The following is a 19,218-nucleotide window of genomic DNA, read 5'->3' on the forward strand; positions in this document are numbered from 1 at the left end:
TAGACGGCAGCCCACCAGGCTCCCCTGTCCCTGGGATTCTCCAGGCAAGAACACTGGAGTGGGTTGCCATTTCCTTCTCCAATGCATGAAAGTGCAAAGTGAAAGTGAAGTCGCTCAGTCGTGTCTGACTCCTAGCGACCCCATGGACTGCAGCCTACCAGACTCCTCCGTCCATGGGATTTTCCAGGCAAGAGTACTGGAGTGGGCTGCCATTGCCTTCTCCTACGCTCAATGCACTTAAAATGCAACCTACACTTCTTCATTATTCCATACAAAATCTTACATCATCGGGCTCCTGACTCCTCCGATCTAATTTGCTGCCATGTTTCCATTAGCTCATCTCCTTTCAGGCAGGCTTGGCTTGCTTCTATTCCTGGAATACACAAAACTTATTCCTGCCTTTGGCTTTGCTGTTTCCTCTTCCTGGAATTCTCTTTCCCTGATCTTTTTCTCACTCCCGCCCCCCCTTTTTTGTCTTTTTTCATTCAGGTCTCAGCTCATATGCTGTTTTCTCAGAGACACATTCCATGGTTATCCTCCTTAATATTGTTATCTTCCCCAAACGCTGTCTAGGCACATACATTTTATTTTCTTTTTAGCACTTATTTGGGCTTCCCGGGTGGCTCAGATGGTAAAGAATCTGCCTGCAATGCAGAGACCTGGCTTCAATCCCAGGGTCAGGAAGATTCCCTGGAGAAGGAAATGGCAACCCACTCCAGCGTTCTTGCCTGGAAAATCCCATAGACAGGAAGCCTGGTGGGCCACAGTACTTATTTATTTATATATCTCCAATTCAATACACATGGAGGAGCTTGAATATTCACTGAATGAGTAAATGAATGAATGATTGGGAGAAAGAGAAAAGAAGTAGAATACATTCTCAATACTATGTCCAATAAACTACTGTTTAATAATTTGAGGAGAATGGATGGAGGAAGACTCTAGATTGATGGGTTCATATCTATTTAGTAATAAAGGAGTCAAACTGAATATCAGAGCACAATTTGGAGTGGTCTTTGAAAGTTTCTGTAGATAAGATATCTTTCCTGTGACTTTATTTAGACTTAGCTTTTAAAAAAAAACTATTTTGTATTGGCATATAGTAACTTTTGCTTTTTTAAAAAAATTCTTTATTTTTTAATTGAGGGATAATTGCTTTACAGAGCTTTGTTGTTTTCTGTCAAACCTCAACATGAATCAGCCACAGGTAAACATATATCCCCGCCTTTCTGACCCTCCCTCCCCTCTCCCTCCCCACCCCACCCCCACTAGGTTGGTACAGAGCCCCTGAGTTTCCTGAGCCATACAGCAAATTCCCATTGGCTATCTGTTTTACATATAGCGATGTAAGTTTTCATGTTACTCTCCTCCCCTCTCCTCATGTCCATAAGTCTGTTCTCTATGTCTGTTTCTCCACCGCTGCCCTGTAAATAAATTCTTCCTTACCATTTTTCTAGATTCCGTATATATGTGTTAGAATATATTTATGTTTCTCTTTCTGACTTACTTCACTGTGTATAATAGGCTCTAGGTTCATCCACCTCACTAGAACTGACTCAAATACATTCCTTTTTATGGCTGAGTAATATTCCATTGTGTATATGCACCACAACATCTTCATCCATTCATCTGTCGATGGACATCTAGGTTGCTTCCATGTTCTAGCTATTGTAAATAGTGCTGCAATGAACAATGGGATACATGGGTCTTTTCCAATTTTGGTTTCCTCAGGGTACTTACCTAGGAATGGGATTGCTGGGTCATATGGGCTTCCCTAATAGCTCAGTTGGTAAAGAATCCGCCTGCAATGCAGGAGACCCCGATTCAATTCCGGGGTTGGGAAGATCCCCTGGAGAAGGGAAGGGCTACCCACTCCAGTATTCTGGCCTGGAGAATTCCATGGACTGTAAAGTCCATGGGGTCTCAAAGAGTCAGACATGACTGAGTAACTTTCACTTTCATGGTGGTTTTATTCCTAGTGTTTTAAGGAATCTTCATACCATCTTCCATAATGGCTGTATCAATTTACATTCCTACCAACAGTGCAAGAGTGTTCCCTTTTCTCCACACCCTCTCCAGTATTTATTGCTTCTAGACTTTGATGATGGCCATTCTGACTGGTGTGAGGTGATAACCTCACTGTAGTTTTGATTTGCATTTCTCTAATAGTGAGTGATGTTGAGCATCTTTTCATGTGTTTGCTAGCCATCTGTATGTCTTCTTGGAGAAATATGTTTAGGTCTTTTTCCCACTTTTTGACGGGGTTGTTTGTTTTTCTGGTATTGAGTTGTATGAGCTGCTTGTATATTTTGTAACTTTTGCTTTTTGATCAACCAAATTATGTGGGTAAACATTACAGAGCCAGTTGGAAAAACATCAGGGTACAGTAAGTTCAGGGCCAGGTTTCTAAAAGTGGGAAATATATCACTCACAGCTAATTTAAGGTCCCGCTTTCATAATGGTATTTATCACATTCATAACTTGGGAGATTAAATACCCTTATTTTGAAAGGGCAGCTTTACTTTGTATCCCCAAGTCTTTTGGTTTCATTTTAGTATCAATGATTTGCTTGTATATCCTGAGGTTACTTGGCCAGATGGTGATGGTGTGTGATTGGCATCTCTTCTGGGTGACAGAGAAGACTTGGCTCAATAGAGAGGGAATCTGTAGTTGTAGGTAATGCACAAAGTTGGCACTGCTCATAGGTAATCACTGATTGATTATATCTTTTTGTAATTGTTACCTTCTTACTCTATCATAAAAAAAGGACCATCAGTTTAGAGAAACAGAAAGAGCACTGAATTGGGCGTTCAAAGATAAGCATTTTAAATTTGATTCTGTAACTTACAAGCTGTGGGACTTACAGATAGCCAACAAATTTTGCTAGACTTTGTGTTTCTTGCCCACCAAATGGAGAAAGGTTAGACTTTATATTCATTTATGGGCCTTCCAACTCTGATAGTCTATAATTCTATGAGCCAAAAAACCATCTCAGCATCATTGTAATAGCTTTGTTTTCCAAAAATTGAAGACCAGAGTATTTACATAACAATAATTTTTATTTATAAGGGACTCAGCAGGGTTTCTACTAAGAGAATTTTATCCAAGGCCTTTTTGTTTAGGCTTCCTTTCTCTACATCAATGGAAAAACAAAATTTCTCAGTTTACTCAGGTACACATATCCTGAAACAGTAAAATAGGTTAAAAAAAAAAATCCAGGTACGTCATTGTAGCATACTTCTAATCAAAATTCTTTTTATAAACCCTATTATATTTCTCCAGCAAAAGTGAATATAAATCAGCAAGATTGAAAATACTTCTCACAACAGATAGAGTAAGATATTATAAACATCGGGAACAAAAGACTGCCAATTTGATATAATTATATAGGTAGTTGGAAGGTTCCCATTTCACAGAACTGTTTTCCTATCAGCCCAAGTCACACCATTAAAGATTAATTCTCTTGATTTACTATTTTAGGAAAATAAAAAGTAGGCTGCAAATGTAAGCCACTATAGTGCCTTAGGAGAGTAATAATTTTAACAAATTTACAGATGAGAAAATCAAGACCTAGGACATTAAAAGACTTGTTCAGGGTTATCTAGGTGGTAAGTGGTAGGACCATTCTCCTAATAGAAGCATAATCCTCTTTACTCAACATTTTTCCCCTAGGAAGAAACTGTATGAGATAGTGGGTGGGGGCGTGGGAATGAGTACTTTGAACACAGACATGAACTCAAAGCTTGATTCTGCTATTTGTTAGCTGTATGGCATGAGAAAATTACTTAAACTCATTTTTTGTTACCTGCCTAAATCAAGAATAGGATATTATACAGATAATATAGGGGTGATAAAGTATATTAAAGCACTTAATGGTGCATAGTAGTAATCTTTTTGTTTTTACTATTCTGTATATTTCTAATCTTATGACTAGGTTGCGAATGAAAGGATAGAACCATAAAGATAATTTAAAGGTAGGTAGTTTTCCTTCAGAGTCTTGTATTCAAACTATAACAGATATATTCGTTTTATTTTACATTCTTCCTTTGAGTATGTGTGCACTACCCTCTACCATGAATGCCCTTCCTTATCCTTTGACTCTCTGACGAAGAGAGTCTACACATTTTTTTCAAGCTCAAACACAAGTTACCTCCTCTTTAAAACTTTATTTGATGTCACAGGCTGTTCCTGTGTGGCATTCACGGACAACTCAAAAAACTCATTTATAAATATTAATTTAGTGCCAGCTCAGGTGCTGGAGGCCACACAAGAGCACTTCATTGAACTGATCTAATTTTGTTTGTTTTTGTTAGTAGTTCCCACACTTTGGGATTTTATAGAACTTTTACATTTAAAAAATGAGGACTGACACCAAGTTGCCAACATTTCATTTTCTAGGTAAGGATAAGTAACTGCCATTGATTACCACAAAGGAAGGGAATTTTGACCAAAATCGCAGGATTAAAAAAAATGAATATAGGCTTTATGGAAAACTTCACAGAGGGGGTCTGTATGATCAGGGAATAGGTATTGGGGGATCCTCATATATATTTTCGTCCCAATCTGATAGTTCTTAGAGATGTTGTTTCTTATTTCTTTCTGCATCCCTACTACAGTGCTCACTGTCTAGTGGGAAGTAGTCAATGAATATTCATGAATAAGGTAATGAATATGCCTCTGAGAAAATATTTACCCCTGAGACCTGTGGCAATGCCTTCCATCACAGAGTACCTGTGAGAACAGACAGCCGTGGTGAGGATGTGGGGGAGGGGTGTGGGTGTGTGCGAAGTGATAAAATTTATTTCACCAGTTTTGCAGGCACCAGCTATTCAGAAGATTTTATGTAAGCTATGTGATTGTCCTGCCAGAGAACAAAGGAGGAGGCAGGCAAGAAGTAAGATACCACGGTATATCACTGTAGAAAAAATGAAATCTCTTTCTCTCATACCATCTAAAATATTCCATGTGAATTGGTAGATTGAGTATTATAATGACTGTGTGTGTGTGTGTATGCGTGTGTTAGTCACTCAGTCGTGTCCAACTCTTTGTGACCCAATAAATTGCAGCTTGCCAGGCTCCTCTGTCCATGGAATTCTCCAGGCAAGAATACTGGAGTGGGTAGCCATTCCCTTCTCCAGGGGATCTTCCTGACCCAGGGACTGAATCCTGGTCTCCTGCATTGCAGGCAGGTTCTTGACCGTCTCTCCAGTCTCTTTCGAGCCACATATTTCTATGATGAAAACAGTTTTACACAACTTGCTTTTCATTTTTAAAATAAGGAGAAAGTTAACATGTTTCCTCCTAGCCAGAACTTTAAAGCTGGCAAGGCACCCAGTTTTCCTACTTAAAAGCTGTATGACCCCAAGCAAGTTCCCTAACCTCTTTGAGCTTCAATTTCTGCATCTCTAAAATGGGGATGACAGTCCTTTCAGTGTTTCGGAGAGGATTAAAAGGATAGTTTAAGTAAATGAGCAAGCAAAGGGCCTGGATTATAAACGGGGTTTAATAAATTTTAATTCACTATGGGGCCTAGAAAGATAAATGGCATTTTCAAATTAAAATCCTATCAAATATTAGCGATAGGATGAGAGCAAATAGATTATTGCTCTGGTGAATAAAGGTGCCTGTATTTATACAATCTTTAAAGAACCATGAGGATTTTCTTTGCGGCAGCCCTCATTTTAATTAAGAGCATAGAGATTAGATGTTTCAGCATAGGAAGAGGTTATATTTGATTTAAACCACAGATGTACATTTGCAGCATCTAAACATTCCATTCCTTGGCTAAAGATGTAACAAGCTACTTCAGCAAACCTGAAATTGCAAAATAAATGGAAAATGCTTAATCATTTAAAAGGAAATGGCAAAGGAATGAAAAGACCAAAGCATACACAGGCACCAGAGAGGAAAGTTAAGCAGCAGGAAGTCTCCTCAATTTTTTTAAGGGCTGACAAATGACTTCAGTAGACAGGCAGCATACAAAACTAAAGGATCCATCTCTATCGCTTTTACACACAAACACTTTCAGGGAAAAAACTGTATATTTTTACAGGCAAATTCATTTTGGATAAAAGTATTTCTCATAGGAAAAAAAAACAAGTTGCAGAGCCATGTGTAAAATACAAACTTATTTTGTTAAAAACGATGTCAGACTCCACCTACACCGGAGTATGCTTTGCATGTTTGTATGACATCAGGCAAGGTCGGAGAAGGCAATGGCACCCCACTCCAGCACTCTTGTCTGGAAAACCCATGGATGGAGGAGCCTGGTGGGCTGCAGTCCATGGGGTCACGAAGAGTCGGACATGACTGAGTGACTTCACTTTCACATTTCACTTTCATGCATTGGAGAAGGAAATGGCAGCCCACTCCGGTGTTGTCGCCTGGAGAATCCCAGGGGCGGGGGAGCCTGTCTACGGGGTCACACAGAGTTGGACATGACTGAAGTGACTTAGCAGCAGCAGGCAAGGTATGAAAGGTTCAGGCCACAATGCCACACTGGGAAGCTCAGTGGGTTTGAGGGAGCTTTTTGTTTCTTGAACATCTTTGCATTACCTCACTAAATGCAATGAGCACACATTACTTTAGAACAAAAACACTTAAAAAAGAAAAAAATGTACATTTCCTATTATTCATACACGCATTCATTCATTCGTTCATCACCCAAAATTCATTGAATCCTGACTGGACCATGAAGTAAACTGAGCTGGTCTTCTGTAAAGCATCAGATCTGACTTTTTCAGAGGCATGCCAGCTAAATTTAGTTTTATTTTGTGGGGTAAGCCATGTGGTTCTCTTGCTTTGCCCTAAAATCCTATCTTGTTCCCCTTAGAGATTAATGAGATATATTAAATTCAAACCATTTGTAGTTAATTTCACTCCTTTCCTTTCTACCTGCAGTTACTGCACTCAAGGGAGGATTGACTGACTCCCCAAGTTCATTGAATTGTGTGTGGCCAGTGGTGGCAACAACATGAAATTTAGAATAAAAGCAAGCAATCAAACAGTTTTTTAGTTCTGACTCTTCTACTCGCCAGATACGTAACACTGGTATGCTACTTCCTTCTTTTTGAACCTCAGCACCACTTTCTCTCTTTGAGTAATAATACCTATCTTACAGTATAGCTATAAACCTCAATGGTGTTAGATATCAGAAAGTCCTATAAACTGCAAAGTGATGGATGTGTGTACATTACAATTTCTTCACGAAGGATTTGTGGTTTTGCTTCCAACGGAGGACAATTACATATGCTTGTAAGTCTTGGCAGGTTTCCACTTCAGGTGAGACTATAATAAGCTTAAATAGAGCTGAGAAGCAACAGCTGCCATGTTAGGAAAATGCAATTCTTTCCTGGTAAAGATCGCAAACCCAATTAACCAACAAACATATCTGACCTGGTATAATCGTCTTCAACAAGCATGTGCTTTGGAATTGGTGAGTACCTTCCTGGAGAGATGGGCGGCAGGGAGGTTTTATATTCTAAAGTGCCATTGTTGCCAGAGAGAAGATGGTTTTCCATCGGTGGAGAATAAGCTAAGGAGTGAAAAAAAAAAAAAAGAAATCTGTTATGTGGGTGATTCAATGTGTCATGTTACAGTCCTGTTAAAAATAGAAAGGCTGTGCTACATGCTAAGAATTCTGTGATCCTTCACGAGATGGGAGTTTCTGTTTGTTTGCATTTAATATGTACAAGCACAGGGTGACCTTTAGGATTGGAAAGATGTAATAACAGTTGTATCTGTGAGCCCAGTTCGTATAATTAGGTGAAGAGAAAAACGGGAGGAAAGATCCCACACTCACATTTTTCAGAACAATGATTAATGTTCTATTGAAATAAAAATGTTAGCTTTCTAATTGCAGGGCTCACATTCTTTTCACATAGTTAATATCAAACCATCAAGAGCAGAAGGCTCTTGGAGCAAGTTACTGTATAAGACTTTAATCCCTAAACACACTATTCTCCCATCCCAGAAAAGCTAAGAACTCGGGCCTTTCTTTTCGGTTCCTCCACCCCAATTCACCCCGCTTTTGGGTGACTAAAAAGCTACCTGGGTCTCCTGTCCCTGCTCTCTCTCCAGATCCATTTTATACACTGAGAAATGCAGGTCTGATCATGACGTTCTCTTGCTTACACACTCTCCATTGCTACTATTGTACTGAATATAAACTTTCCCTTTTATTATTCTTGGAAGACTGACTCATTTTGGTATCCCCTCTTATACATCTCCTATGGTCCCTAAATAAACCCTGTTCTTCCTAATATCTGTATTTTTGCTCCACTTTACCAGCTACCTAAAACTTCTGCCTCTTCTCCCATCTCTGATACTGAAATCTTATCCATTTTTTCAAGATACAATTCAAATGCTACCTTCTGCATAAAGATTTTTCTGGTCTTCCAAAGACAGGAGATATCCTTTTCCTCTGAGTGCCCAAAGGACATTTCTTTTTACCTCTCTCATGGCATGTACATCCCCTCTCAGTTTGCCAAATACTGCTGTTACTTATCTACCTGAATTAACCTTCCTTTCAGTGAAGGCCAGGACTGTATCTCCTGTGGATCTCACATATTACCTTATAAGGTATTTTGCATGTACTGAAATTACTCTCATATATAAAGAAATTTATATTTCTTGAATTGAATAGCAAATTTTGTTTTCTCCTTTTTTCTTCTGACAGAAAGAAGAAATGTCCTATATGCCCATCAAGAAGAAGCTCACAGAGCCTGAAGACTGATTTTTCTTTATTTGGCTTGAAAAACTCTGAAAGTTAAAACTCTTTAATCTCCTAAGGTAAGGCTGATCTCACCTTACTGCTTGCTTGACAAAAAGACATATTCTGAGGGAAGTCATTTTACAATCATTAAGAAAACCAGTAGCTGATGTAATGGGCAGGTAACAAAATCATTCAACATTTAAATTTCCCTCAAGAGAAACATCCAAATCTAAAAGAGGTTAAACGACTTGCTTAAGAGCATAGTACTAATTAATAACAGGACCTGAAGACATTATGAGTTCTCAGTCTCACAACTGGTTGCTCAAGATTTCAGAATGAGCACTTTTACTGATGCTGCCAAAACTGTCCCTTTAACTCACATCAGAAAAATGAATTGCTTCCAAATCTAGTCCCCAGAGAGAGAATCTTCTTGTTGACCTATTAAGAAGAGGGGAAACCATGGGGCTTATGTAGAAATGGACATTGTGAGAACCAAGCACAACATCTCATTGTTAGTTGTTGCTCAAGAAGCCCCCACCTCCAGCCCATCTCCACTGTCCTAGTGACTGAAAATTTTATCTGGCTTTCTTGCCAATATATTAAATTCTGATAAAGGTTAGAACTATAAGGATGGTGATTAAGGAGCATGATTTCACCATTTGAGGGCAAGATCCTCTTCCCCAGGAAGAACAGTGCTCTCCCCAGTTTATTTTGCCAGTCTCCTCCTTTTCCATTCTGTTACTATATAGATTTGAACTAGGGAGAGAGACTATTATGGCATGAGAGCTATTGTGCTTTAGGGGCTTGAGAAATAGCCTTTAAAAATGTGTTGGCCCTTGGCAGCAACAGAGACACAGACATAGAGAACAGACTTATGGACACGGAGATGGGGGGAAGGAAGGGGAGGGTGGGGTTGATGGAGAGAGTAGCATGGAAATTTATATTAACATATGCAAAACTGATAGCCAATGGGAATTTGCTATATGACTTAGGGAATTCAAACTGGGGCTCTAACAACCTAGAGAGGTGGCATGGGGTGGGAGGCAGGAGGGAGGTTCAAGAGGGAGGGGACACAGCTGCACCTATGGCTGATTCATGCTGATGTTTGGCAGAAACCAACACAATCCTGTTAAGCAGTTATCCTTCAATTAAAAAATAAGTAAATTTAAACTTCTTAAAAATGAATAACCTATGAAAACTAATGAAAACCTACTGTACAGCATAGGAAACTCTACTCAGTGCTCTGCGGTGACCTAAACGGGAAGGGAATCTGAAAAAGAGTGGATACATGTGTACGTATAGTTGATTTGCTTTGCTGCACAGCAGAAACGAATGCAACATTGTAAAGCTGCAATTAAGCTCCCAGAAATGGTTACTCTAAATCAAAATTTTTTAAAAACGAGTTCCCCCCTTGGAATACTACTCAGTCATGAAAAAGAATGAAATAATGCCATTTGCAGCAACCAGGATGCACCTAGAGATTACCATACAAAGTGAAGTTAAATCAGAAAAAGAAAGACAAATACCACATATCATTTATATGGGGAACTGAAGATATGAACCTATCAATGAAATAGAAATAGACTCACACATATAGAGAAGAGACTTGTGGTTGACAAGGGAAAGTGGGGGTTAGGGAAGGATAGATTGGGAGTCTGGGGTTAGCAGATGCAAACTATTAAATATAGAATGGACAAGCAACAAGATTCCACTGTATAGCACAGGGAATTATATTCAATATTTTGTGATAAACCATAATTGAAAAGAATATGAAAAAGAATATATATATATATATATGAATAAGTGAATCATTTTTCTGTACAGCAGAAATTAATAATACATGGTATGTAAACTATACCTCAGTTTAAAAAAACAGTGTTGCTCTTATGTTGTTGTAATCACACTGTCCATAACATACATTATTAAGCTTTTCTGTAATGGTGGACCTGCCAACTCATCAGCTAAGACCCCCAAGGCAAGTGAAGTACAAGATCCCTCTGCGGTATTTCCACAGGCTAAACAAGAGTGAAGGTGGAAGCAGAAGATTGTGCCAAGTTTTACAGAATTCCAATTTTGAAAACCCGGCCTGCTGTTCAAAGATGACTCTAAGCATGGTACTTACAGTGTGTAATATCAGGTGGACCATAAGGATCAGTCATATAAATGGTGGTGGGTTTGCCAACTTTTAGATAAACTACATCTGATGTGTTCTTCAATATTGCTACTGCCTCCTCATGTGTTACTTCTTCTAAACTGTAGTTGTTTACCTGAAAGTGGGAAAAATTCATTGTTAGAGCCAAATCTATGCAGGCGATTAGCCAGAACTATCCAGGCAAGAAGATATACAAAATTATGAGCTTAAGCAAAGAATAAATCATAATTATTACAGTCCAGTATCTATACTTTGACAGAACAGAGGAATTAATGGCATTAGCCAAAGGGGATAAGGTACAGATACTAAAAAAATAAGGCTGTTTCTGCCTTTTCCTATGAGGAAGCAATATATTATATTAGAAATCAGAATACTCTTGTGGAAAATGGAACAAAGAGGTCAAATGTCTTTCTTATGCTATAGTGACTGATTACAAAAGCAATATACGTTCATGGAAGAAAACGAAAACAACAGATGAAAATAAAAATTATCCATAATCTCCCTGTATGGATATATATCTTTGAATGATTGTGACCATATTACACACACTGTTTTGGAATGTGCTTTTCAACTTCAAGCGACCATTTGCCTCAATCATGTATATATTTCAACAAGATGAGTTTTGTTTCCTATAAATCACTGTGCCTTAACATAATGATTTAACTAATCTCTAAACCACATTTAGTTTATTTCAAATGGTGTTTCAATAAACTGTTTTCTATATTTGTGTACCACTCTGATGATGTCTTCAGGATAAATCATACAAATGAACACTGGACCAAATTAAATGACTATGATAAAGCCTCTGGCGCATGCTTAGCCGCTTAGTCATGTCTGACTCTTTGTGACCCCGTAGACTGTAGCCCACCAGACTCCTTTGTCCATGGAGATTCTCCAGGCAAGAATACTGGAGTGGGTTGCCATGTCCTCCTCCAGGGGATCTTCCCAACTCAGGGATCGAACCCAGGTCTCTTGCATTACAGGTGGATACTTTACTGTCTGAGCCACCAGGGAATCCCAAGGCCTCTGGTACCTATTTCCAAAGTGCCCTATGGAAACATGAGCCAGTTTCCTCTTATACTGCAGATATATCAGAGCCCTGTCTTCCCACAGCTTCACCAGGCTTGGCTTTTCTCACTTTAAAAATTGTTCCCATCAAAATGTCATTTAACATGAGTCTGTTTTCTAAGGAAAGAGTGCTAATGTTGGAACATAGAGCTTTTCAAATGAACAGGTTCAAGAGTACCTTGCTGCAGTCGGCTTTAACAGCCACTTCTCTCTGTTGGAGAGAAAAGCCTGTGATACCAGTGCAATTATTCCTTCATGGCGGTGGCTTACAGTGGGTCTCTGAGGCACCTTCTCTTAAATGGTTTTCAAATACTGAGGCAATATTTTAAATACCTAGGTTATCCTTACTTGACTCCTATTTTTCTTTATATGTAGCAATTCTTTAGTTGGTTTCTGCTGAAATGATGTGGAATTCAAATCAATGTAATATAAATGTAAATAAAATAGCTTGGATTCCCACATATTCTCTGTAGTATCTAATCAACACTTCAGTCATTTAACACCTTGTAGCATTGCTTTTTATTTTTGCTTCATGTTGTTGCATAAATTCCATGTGCCACTTAATCCTTGATGGTGCAGCCAGGTCAGGGACCCTGGAACAGAATGGAACGTGAGCTCTCCATTAAGTTGTAAATGTCTCTACCGTTCTCTTCTAGAGAAGTAACATTCTCTTAACTCTTTTGTACTTGTTCATTCATTGATCAAACGTTTGTTACATACCTATTACGTGTCAGTCACTGTTCTACATGTTAGAGATATAGTGATAAAACAATAAGAATGATAATCCTAATTACAGCAGACACTTACAAAGCCTTATTTCATGTCAGGCATTGTTCGAAATCATTTTATATATATTAACACATCAAATCTCTCAATAGCCTATGGACTAGCCATATAATTACTTTCATTTTACAGATGAGAAAAGCATGTCTCCAAGTGGTTAAAAAAACTTGCCCAAAGTCATTTACCTAATCGTAGTAGAGGCAGAAATCAAAGCCAGATGATTTGGTTCCAGAAACTCTTAACCACTCATCCCTATTGCTTCTTTCAGATGGACACAGTCCCCGCTCCCATGTGAATGAGACTCGCATTCTACTAAATTTCACATTTCATAGCTGTTTATGAAATGAATGGATAGAAAACTAGACCCATGCAGAGTGGGATTGTTGCGGGACTACAGGCATGGTAAACACAGTTGATGATGGCAGCTTTTAGACAAATAGCAAAAATGATAGTAATACTAATAAGAGCTAACATTTATTTAGCACCTGTATGTCATATATCTTGGAAATACTATGTGTATATTTTGACGTAAGTTACATAATTTATCCTGGTTATAGCTCCATGGGGCTTCCCTGCTGGTTCAGACAGTAAAGAATCTGCCTGCAATGCAGGATACCTGGGTTCAATCCCTGGGTCTGGAAGATACACTGGAGAAGGGAGTGGCTACCCACTCCAGTATAGCTCCATGAGGTAGACATTAATAATTAGACCTACTCTGGGAAAAACTAATATCTGAAGAGATTAACACAGCAACAGAGAGGTCACACAGCCCCCAAGTGGCAAAGTTATCAGTTGGATTACAGTCCTGCTGGAAAGACGAAAACAAGACAGCCCTTGAGTGTTGGTTCCTAGGACTTACATTATCTATTCTTTCTTCCTTTAGGAGAACAGAGTCTCTTTCTAAGTTTGCATATGGAAGTGATGTGAATGCCTAAGTGTTATAAAAGCCTGAGCAATCATTATCCTTCTTGCTGAATCCAGTGATGACAACATATTGCATCAGCCAAATACACTGACAAAGTCAAAAATAAATAAAATGGAAAGTTGCTTGATATATCTGTTTCTCCAAAACCTTTTTATATGTTTGACCAATCACTTTTTTTTAAGGACTACCACTTATACCTAGATAATGAATATTTACAAATAATGCTCATATAAAATGGTTTAAAATGTATAGAACTGTCTTGTCTTAAAAGATGGTTGCCTAAGGTAGCTCTGAATACTGTGACCATGCACCCTAGAAATATCTATATTGAAAAAAGAGAAGAGGGGAAGAATTTATTGCCATAAACAGAGAGGAGCCAATGGATAAAGACCCTAAAGGCCAGAAACCAACTGGATTAGATTACAAGTGGCACAAAAGCTCTGTTTCTGACAGGTGCTCACTGTCTCTCTCCCCAGGATATAGAAAGCACACAGCTCATTAGATTATCAGTGAAAAAGAGATGTGGCCAGCACTTATTAAATTGCACTTCCTCCATCTTGATGTTGAGCCTTGGAACAAGCTAGAAAATGTTATCTTTAAGTGTGTTTTCTGAGAATGACTCCCTTAACAGACTCTCAGACCACCAGGAAAAAATCTTTAGAGCAGAAAACAGAAGCGGAGGAGAGGTCGGAAGTGAGGAGTGAGGAGAAAGAGGATATTGGGGGACATACTGGTAATTTAAAATAGTAGTAGTTCAGTCAGCGGAGAAGGCAATGGCACCCCACTCCAGTACTCTTGCCTGGAAAATTCCATGGATGGAGGAGCCTGGTAGGCTGCAGTCCATGGGATCACTGAGAGTCGGACACGACTGAGTGACTTCACTTTCACTTTTCACTTTCATGCATTGGAGAAGGAAACGGCAACCCACTCCAGTGTTCTTGCCTGGAGAATCCCAGGGACAGCGGAGCCTGGTGGGCTGCCGCCTATGGGGTCACACAGAGTCGGACACGACTGACGCGACTTAGCAGCAGCAGCAGCAGTTCAGTCAGACTCTCTTTGGTGACTGTGAAGTGTTGGAAAATCTACACTGATTTCCGTCATGGAAGACGGTATGATACTTGCAAAATAATGTAGTGGTTAAGAGCACACGCTTTTGAGTCACACAAACCAGGACTTGTTGTGGTCCTGACACTACCTAACTGACTTTGAAAACCTTGTTTAACCTACTTAGCCTCAGTTTTGACATCTGTAAAATAGGTATGAGAAGAATCACTGCCTCAAATAGGTTACTGATTTAAATATACTGACCCATGTAAAGTGGCAGGCTCATTAAAGTGCTCATTATTGTTAGCTCCTGTACATTGTCATCATCCGTTTCTCTCCTCAGGAAACAGGAATTCTTGGTGAAAATTTTCGCTGAGCATTTTCCTGTAAACATCTGCGAACTGATGAGTTTAATTAGAGTACTGTTGATGAGGCTTCTGTGCGGTCTTTTAAAAAATTCAGAATAGTACAGGATCTGGACCCAAAAAATGCTCTTTTGTGCTGAAGTCTTCAAAATGTTTTTCACGAAAGTGGGTTTATTTGGGTTAATTATATGTGTGCATTATCCTCTGAACTCTCAAGATAAAGGGCCTACAGCTGGAGCTGATTGTACACAGAGAGAAGGGACATTTTACTGATTGGCTGGGTACTCTTGTCATTGTTTTTCATTGTTTTTTTTCCTTTTCTTTTTCCTTTTTTTTTGCATCAAGTATCTGCCTATCATGGTGAACACTGAGCAACTGGCCTGGTTTCAGAAAAAAAAAGTCATGTGCATTTGAATGAAGTGTTTCTGTGGGGTGTGCAACATAGAAGGAACTCGTGTACAGCCTGGCCATGTATTTCAATAGGACAGAGGACCAAGGCCAAGACAGAGAGATTGGAGGTGAGATGACTCACTCTCTCAAATGGAAGCAGGAGCATGATGCTGACAAAGGAGGCTGAAGAAAGAGGTGCCTGGAGACTTGTAAGAAAGGAAGACGGTAAGTGTTGTGGGAATTCAAATAAGTGTTAGCAAATACACATGCGATGGTACAAAGGTGGGAGGTGTAGGGGCATGAGAAGGTATGATAGGAGAAATGAGCTATGTACAGATGGTGAGACACTGACCTTTCCATAGTCATTCAGGAATAGCAACGTGGTGAGACAAACTGGGAGTATTAGCGACATAAAAGTTGCACTAAGACACACAACAAGGAAATGTGACACTCTAGAAACACTGTAAAAAAAAAAAAAACCTTACAAATTTCAGGCTCAGCTGGTAAAGAATCCGCCTGCAGTGCGGGACACCTGGGTTCAGTCCCTGGGTTGGGAAGATCCCCTGAAGAAGGGAATGGCAACCCACCCCAGTATTCTGGCCTGGAGAATTTCGGCCTAGGTTGCAAAGAGTCAGACAGGACTGAGTGACTTTCGCTTTTTGGGGGCTTCCCTGATAGCTCAGTTGGTAATGAATCTGTCTGCAATGCGGGAGACCTGGGTTCGATCCCTGGGTTGGGAAGATCCCCAGGAGAAGGAAAAGGCTACCCACTCCAGTATTCTGGCCTGGAGAATTCCATGGACTGTATAGTCCATGGGGTTGCAAAGAGTCAAACATGACTGAGTGATGGAAAGGGAAAAAAAATACCAAAATATTCCACGGAAGACAGAGAGAATTAGTGACGTTCACTTTTCTCTAAGGATGGATGGTTCATTATTAAAATGAACAAGAACTGAAACCTTAAATAAGGGAGAATAGAAATTAAGTGCAGTAGCCTCTTTATGAAACACATATAATATGATCTGATGAGTAACAGAAAATTGGAATGGGAAAGAAGGAAGTTGATTTATCATGCCCAGTGACTAGTTAGATTTATGAGAAATAATAGCCACATTTAAAACCTAGGTGTTTTTAAAAATGAAGGCAACCTGGTATAATGAGAGTAATTTTGAATGTAGACTCTGATCTGCTATCAGTTTCTAGTTTTATGAATTTTGTAGTTAATATATTTACTGAGTATTAATTTTCTTCTAGTCATATACAGATGTGAGAGTTGGACCATAAAGAGAACTGAGTGCCAAAGAATTGATGCTTTTGAATTGTGGTGCTGGAAAAGACTCCTAAGAGTCCTTTGGACAGCAAGGAGATCAAACTAGTCAATCCTAAAGGAACTCAACCATGAATATTCACTGTAAGGACTGATGCTGAAGCCGAAGCTCCAATACTCTGGCCACCTGATGCGAAAAACTGACTTATTGGAAAAGACTCTGATGCTGGTAAAGATTGAAGGCAAAAGGAGAAGAGGGTGGCAGAGGATCAGATGTTTAGATAGCATCACTGACTCAATGGCCATGAATCTGAGCAAACTCCAGGAGATGGTGAAGGACAGAGAAGCCTGGCATGCTGCAATCCATGGGGTTGCAAAGAGTTGGACGTGACTCAGGACTGAACAACAACATGTTTACTAAATATTAATTTTCTTCTGTGTAAAACAGGGTAATACTGATTGATTTACTTTGTTTTTGAGAATTAAATAATACCATGAACCTGAAAAGACACTATAATATAAAGCAGCATATGAATAACAATCAAACTTCATAATCAGACATGGTACTTCTGTTGATCCTAATGTTGGAAACAGTTTTTCCTGTTCAAGGTTCTTTCTATGAAAACGATCTTATAAAACACTGACTCCTGCAGTGCCTCTATCCATCTTGAAGACTGACCTTCTCAAGGGCAAAGATTAGATTGTTTTCATCTTTGTATTTCCTCAGCTGATATACTGTAAATAGAGCTAGTTAATAAACATTGAAATATCCACTAAATAAGTTTGAAAAAATAATGTGGCATATAAAAGGAAAAGTAATAAAAATGTCCTATTTTAAGGAAGAATGAGGCATTTGTGCTGTGCTTCTATTTTACATTTGTGGGCTGACTGAGAGAGGAGAGGATGAAGAATGAAGGTCATTTCATTGGACACTCACTGTGCGTCAGGCACGGGACGTAACAATGAAAGACTGGGACAAAGCATGAGTGCCGGGTCACATCGGCTTATGAGGGACATAATCAAAGCTTCAACAGTGTGCATTTCTTCCTCCTTCATTAATCATTGATGCATTTCTTCACCTTTCACTCCATAGACACAGAGAGAGCAAGTGCCAGTGATGTTTTGATTGACTCCAGCTTTCTCTGTGGCAGCGGTCAGCAAATGAACAGCATGATAGGGACTCCAGGGCAATCCGCTGGGTGCAGGAAGAAATATTAACATTTTTATTAATGTTTATCACATTGATCTTAACCTATTTTTTTGTGCATGTCCAGTAGCTAAGTCATGTCTGACTCTTGCGACCCCAAGGACTGCAGCTCACCAGGCTCCTCTGTCCACAGGATTTTTCAAACAATACTGAAATGGGGTGCCATTTCCTACTTCATTTTCTTTTGTGTGTGTATGGTTTAAAATGTGCATAATATGTTACCATAACAACATATGAATGCATTTAGAGTACAGAAATATACATCTACTAGAGGGAACTTTTTGTGTTTTACTGTGGGGTGTGTTAAAAGAATTTTAAAACTACTCCTCTGTAGTAGCTACCAATATATGATGACTAGAGCAAGTTTTATTAACAGGGTTATTAAACTGAATATAAGCGAAAGAAATAATATAATGGAAGGCTTTACTCCTTTATATAAAAGCTCTTTATGTTAAACCCTTTAACCCTTAAATAAAATAATTCATTGTATTTGCATTATGTTGTAATTTTAATGCACTTGAGAGAAATTAAAAGGGAGTCCAAGAAATAATGCTTCACTGGTGGCTCAGTGGTAAAGAATCTGCCTGCTCATGCAGGAAACCATGAGTTCGATCCCTGGGTTGGGAATATCCCCTGGAGAAGAAGGAAATGGCAACCCACTCCAGGATACTTGCCTGAGAAATCCCATGGACAGAGGAACCTGGTGGGCTACAATCCACGAGATCACAAAAGAGCTGGACACGGCTTAATGACTTAACAACGACAACAACAACCGGGAAATAATTATCCAGCTTTTTTTTTTCTTAGTGTTTCAGAATGTAATCTAACTATAGGAGACAGATTCTGAAGGGTGAACTATTTCTAAATGTCTTTCAACCCATTACTGGAAATTGCTAAATGATGCTAAACCAGCTAGATAGAATGAGTATTAGTTATCTCGGAAATCATCCTCAGGAGAAGCAGTTGAGCAGCAGGGCTGCCCAGGATGGGATTAAGTTAAGGCGGGACTGTGGTTCTTAACCTGGCTGCACATTAACAGACTCATTTAGAAAACTTAAAATATATATAAATGAGGCCTGGGTCCTACCCCCAGAGATTTCTGGTTTGATTATTCAGAGTTGACTGAGGCCTGGGCATGCATAGCATTCAAGAGCTTACCATGAGATTCAAACACATAACCAAGATTGAGAACCAGAGGGGTTGAGTTAACTGCTGAAAGGACTGTGGTTTTAGAAAATTGCTATCTGGGTTTGAATCTAATCTCGCAATTTATTCGTTATATAATATTGAAAATCTGTTTGCATC

At 39.2% G+C, this 19,218-nt stretch overlaps 1 protein-coding gene across 10 annotated transcripts in view; it reads right to left on the reverse strand.

Moving 5' to 3' along the window:
• DLG2 (discs large MAGUK scaffold protein 2) overlaps positions 1–19,218 on the reverse strand; it is a 1,420,652-nt gene that overhangs the window by 598,388 nt on the left and 803,046 nt on the right. For all 10 annotated transcript variants that reach the window (XM_055581486.1, XM_055581487.1, XM_055581493.1 and 7 more), the window contains 2 exons: positions 10,836–10,980; positions 7,396–7,534 (listed from right to left, as the gene is read on the reverse strand). In XM_055581486.1, the coding sequence (XP_055437461.1) occupies positions 7,396–7,534; positions 10,836–10,980 (284 nt within the window). The remainder of the gene's footprint in view (positions 1–7,395; positions 7,535–10,835; positions 10,981–19,218) is intronic.

This window comes from Bubalus kerabau, chromosome 5 (assembly GCF_029407905.1).
Source record: "Bubalus kerabau isolate K-KA32 ecotype Philippines breed swamp buffalo chromosome 5, PCC_UOA_SB_1v2, whole genome shotgun sequence".
Lineage (NCBI taxonomy): Eukaryota > Metazoa > Chordata > Mammalia > Artiodactyla > Bovidae > Bubalus > Bubalus kerabau.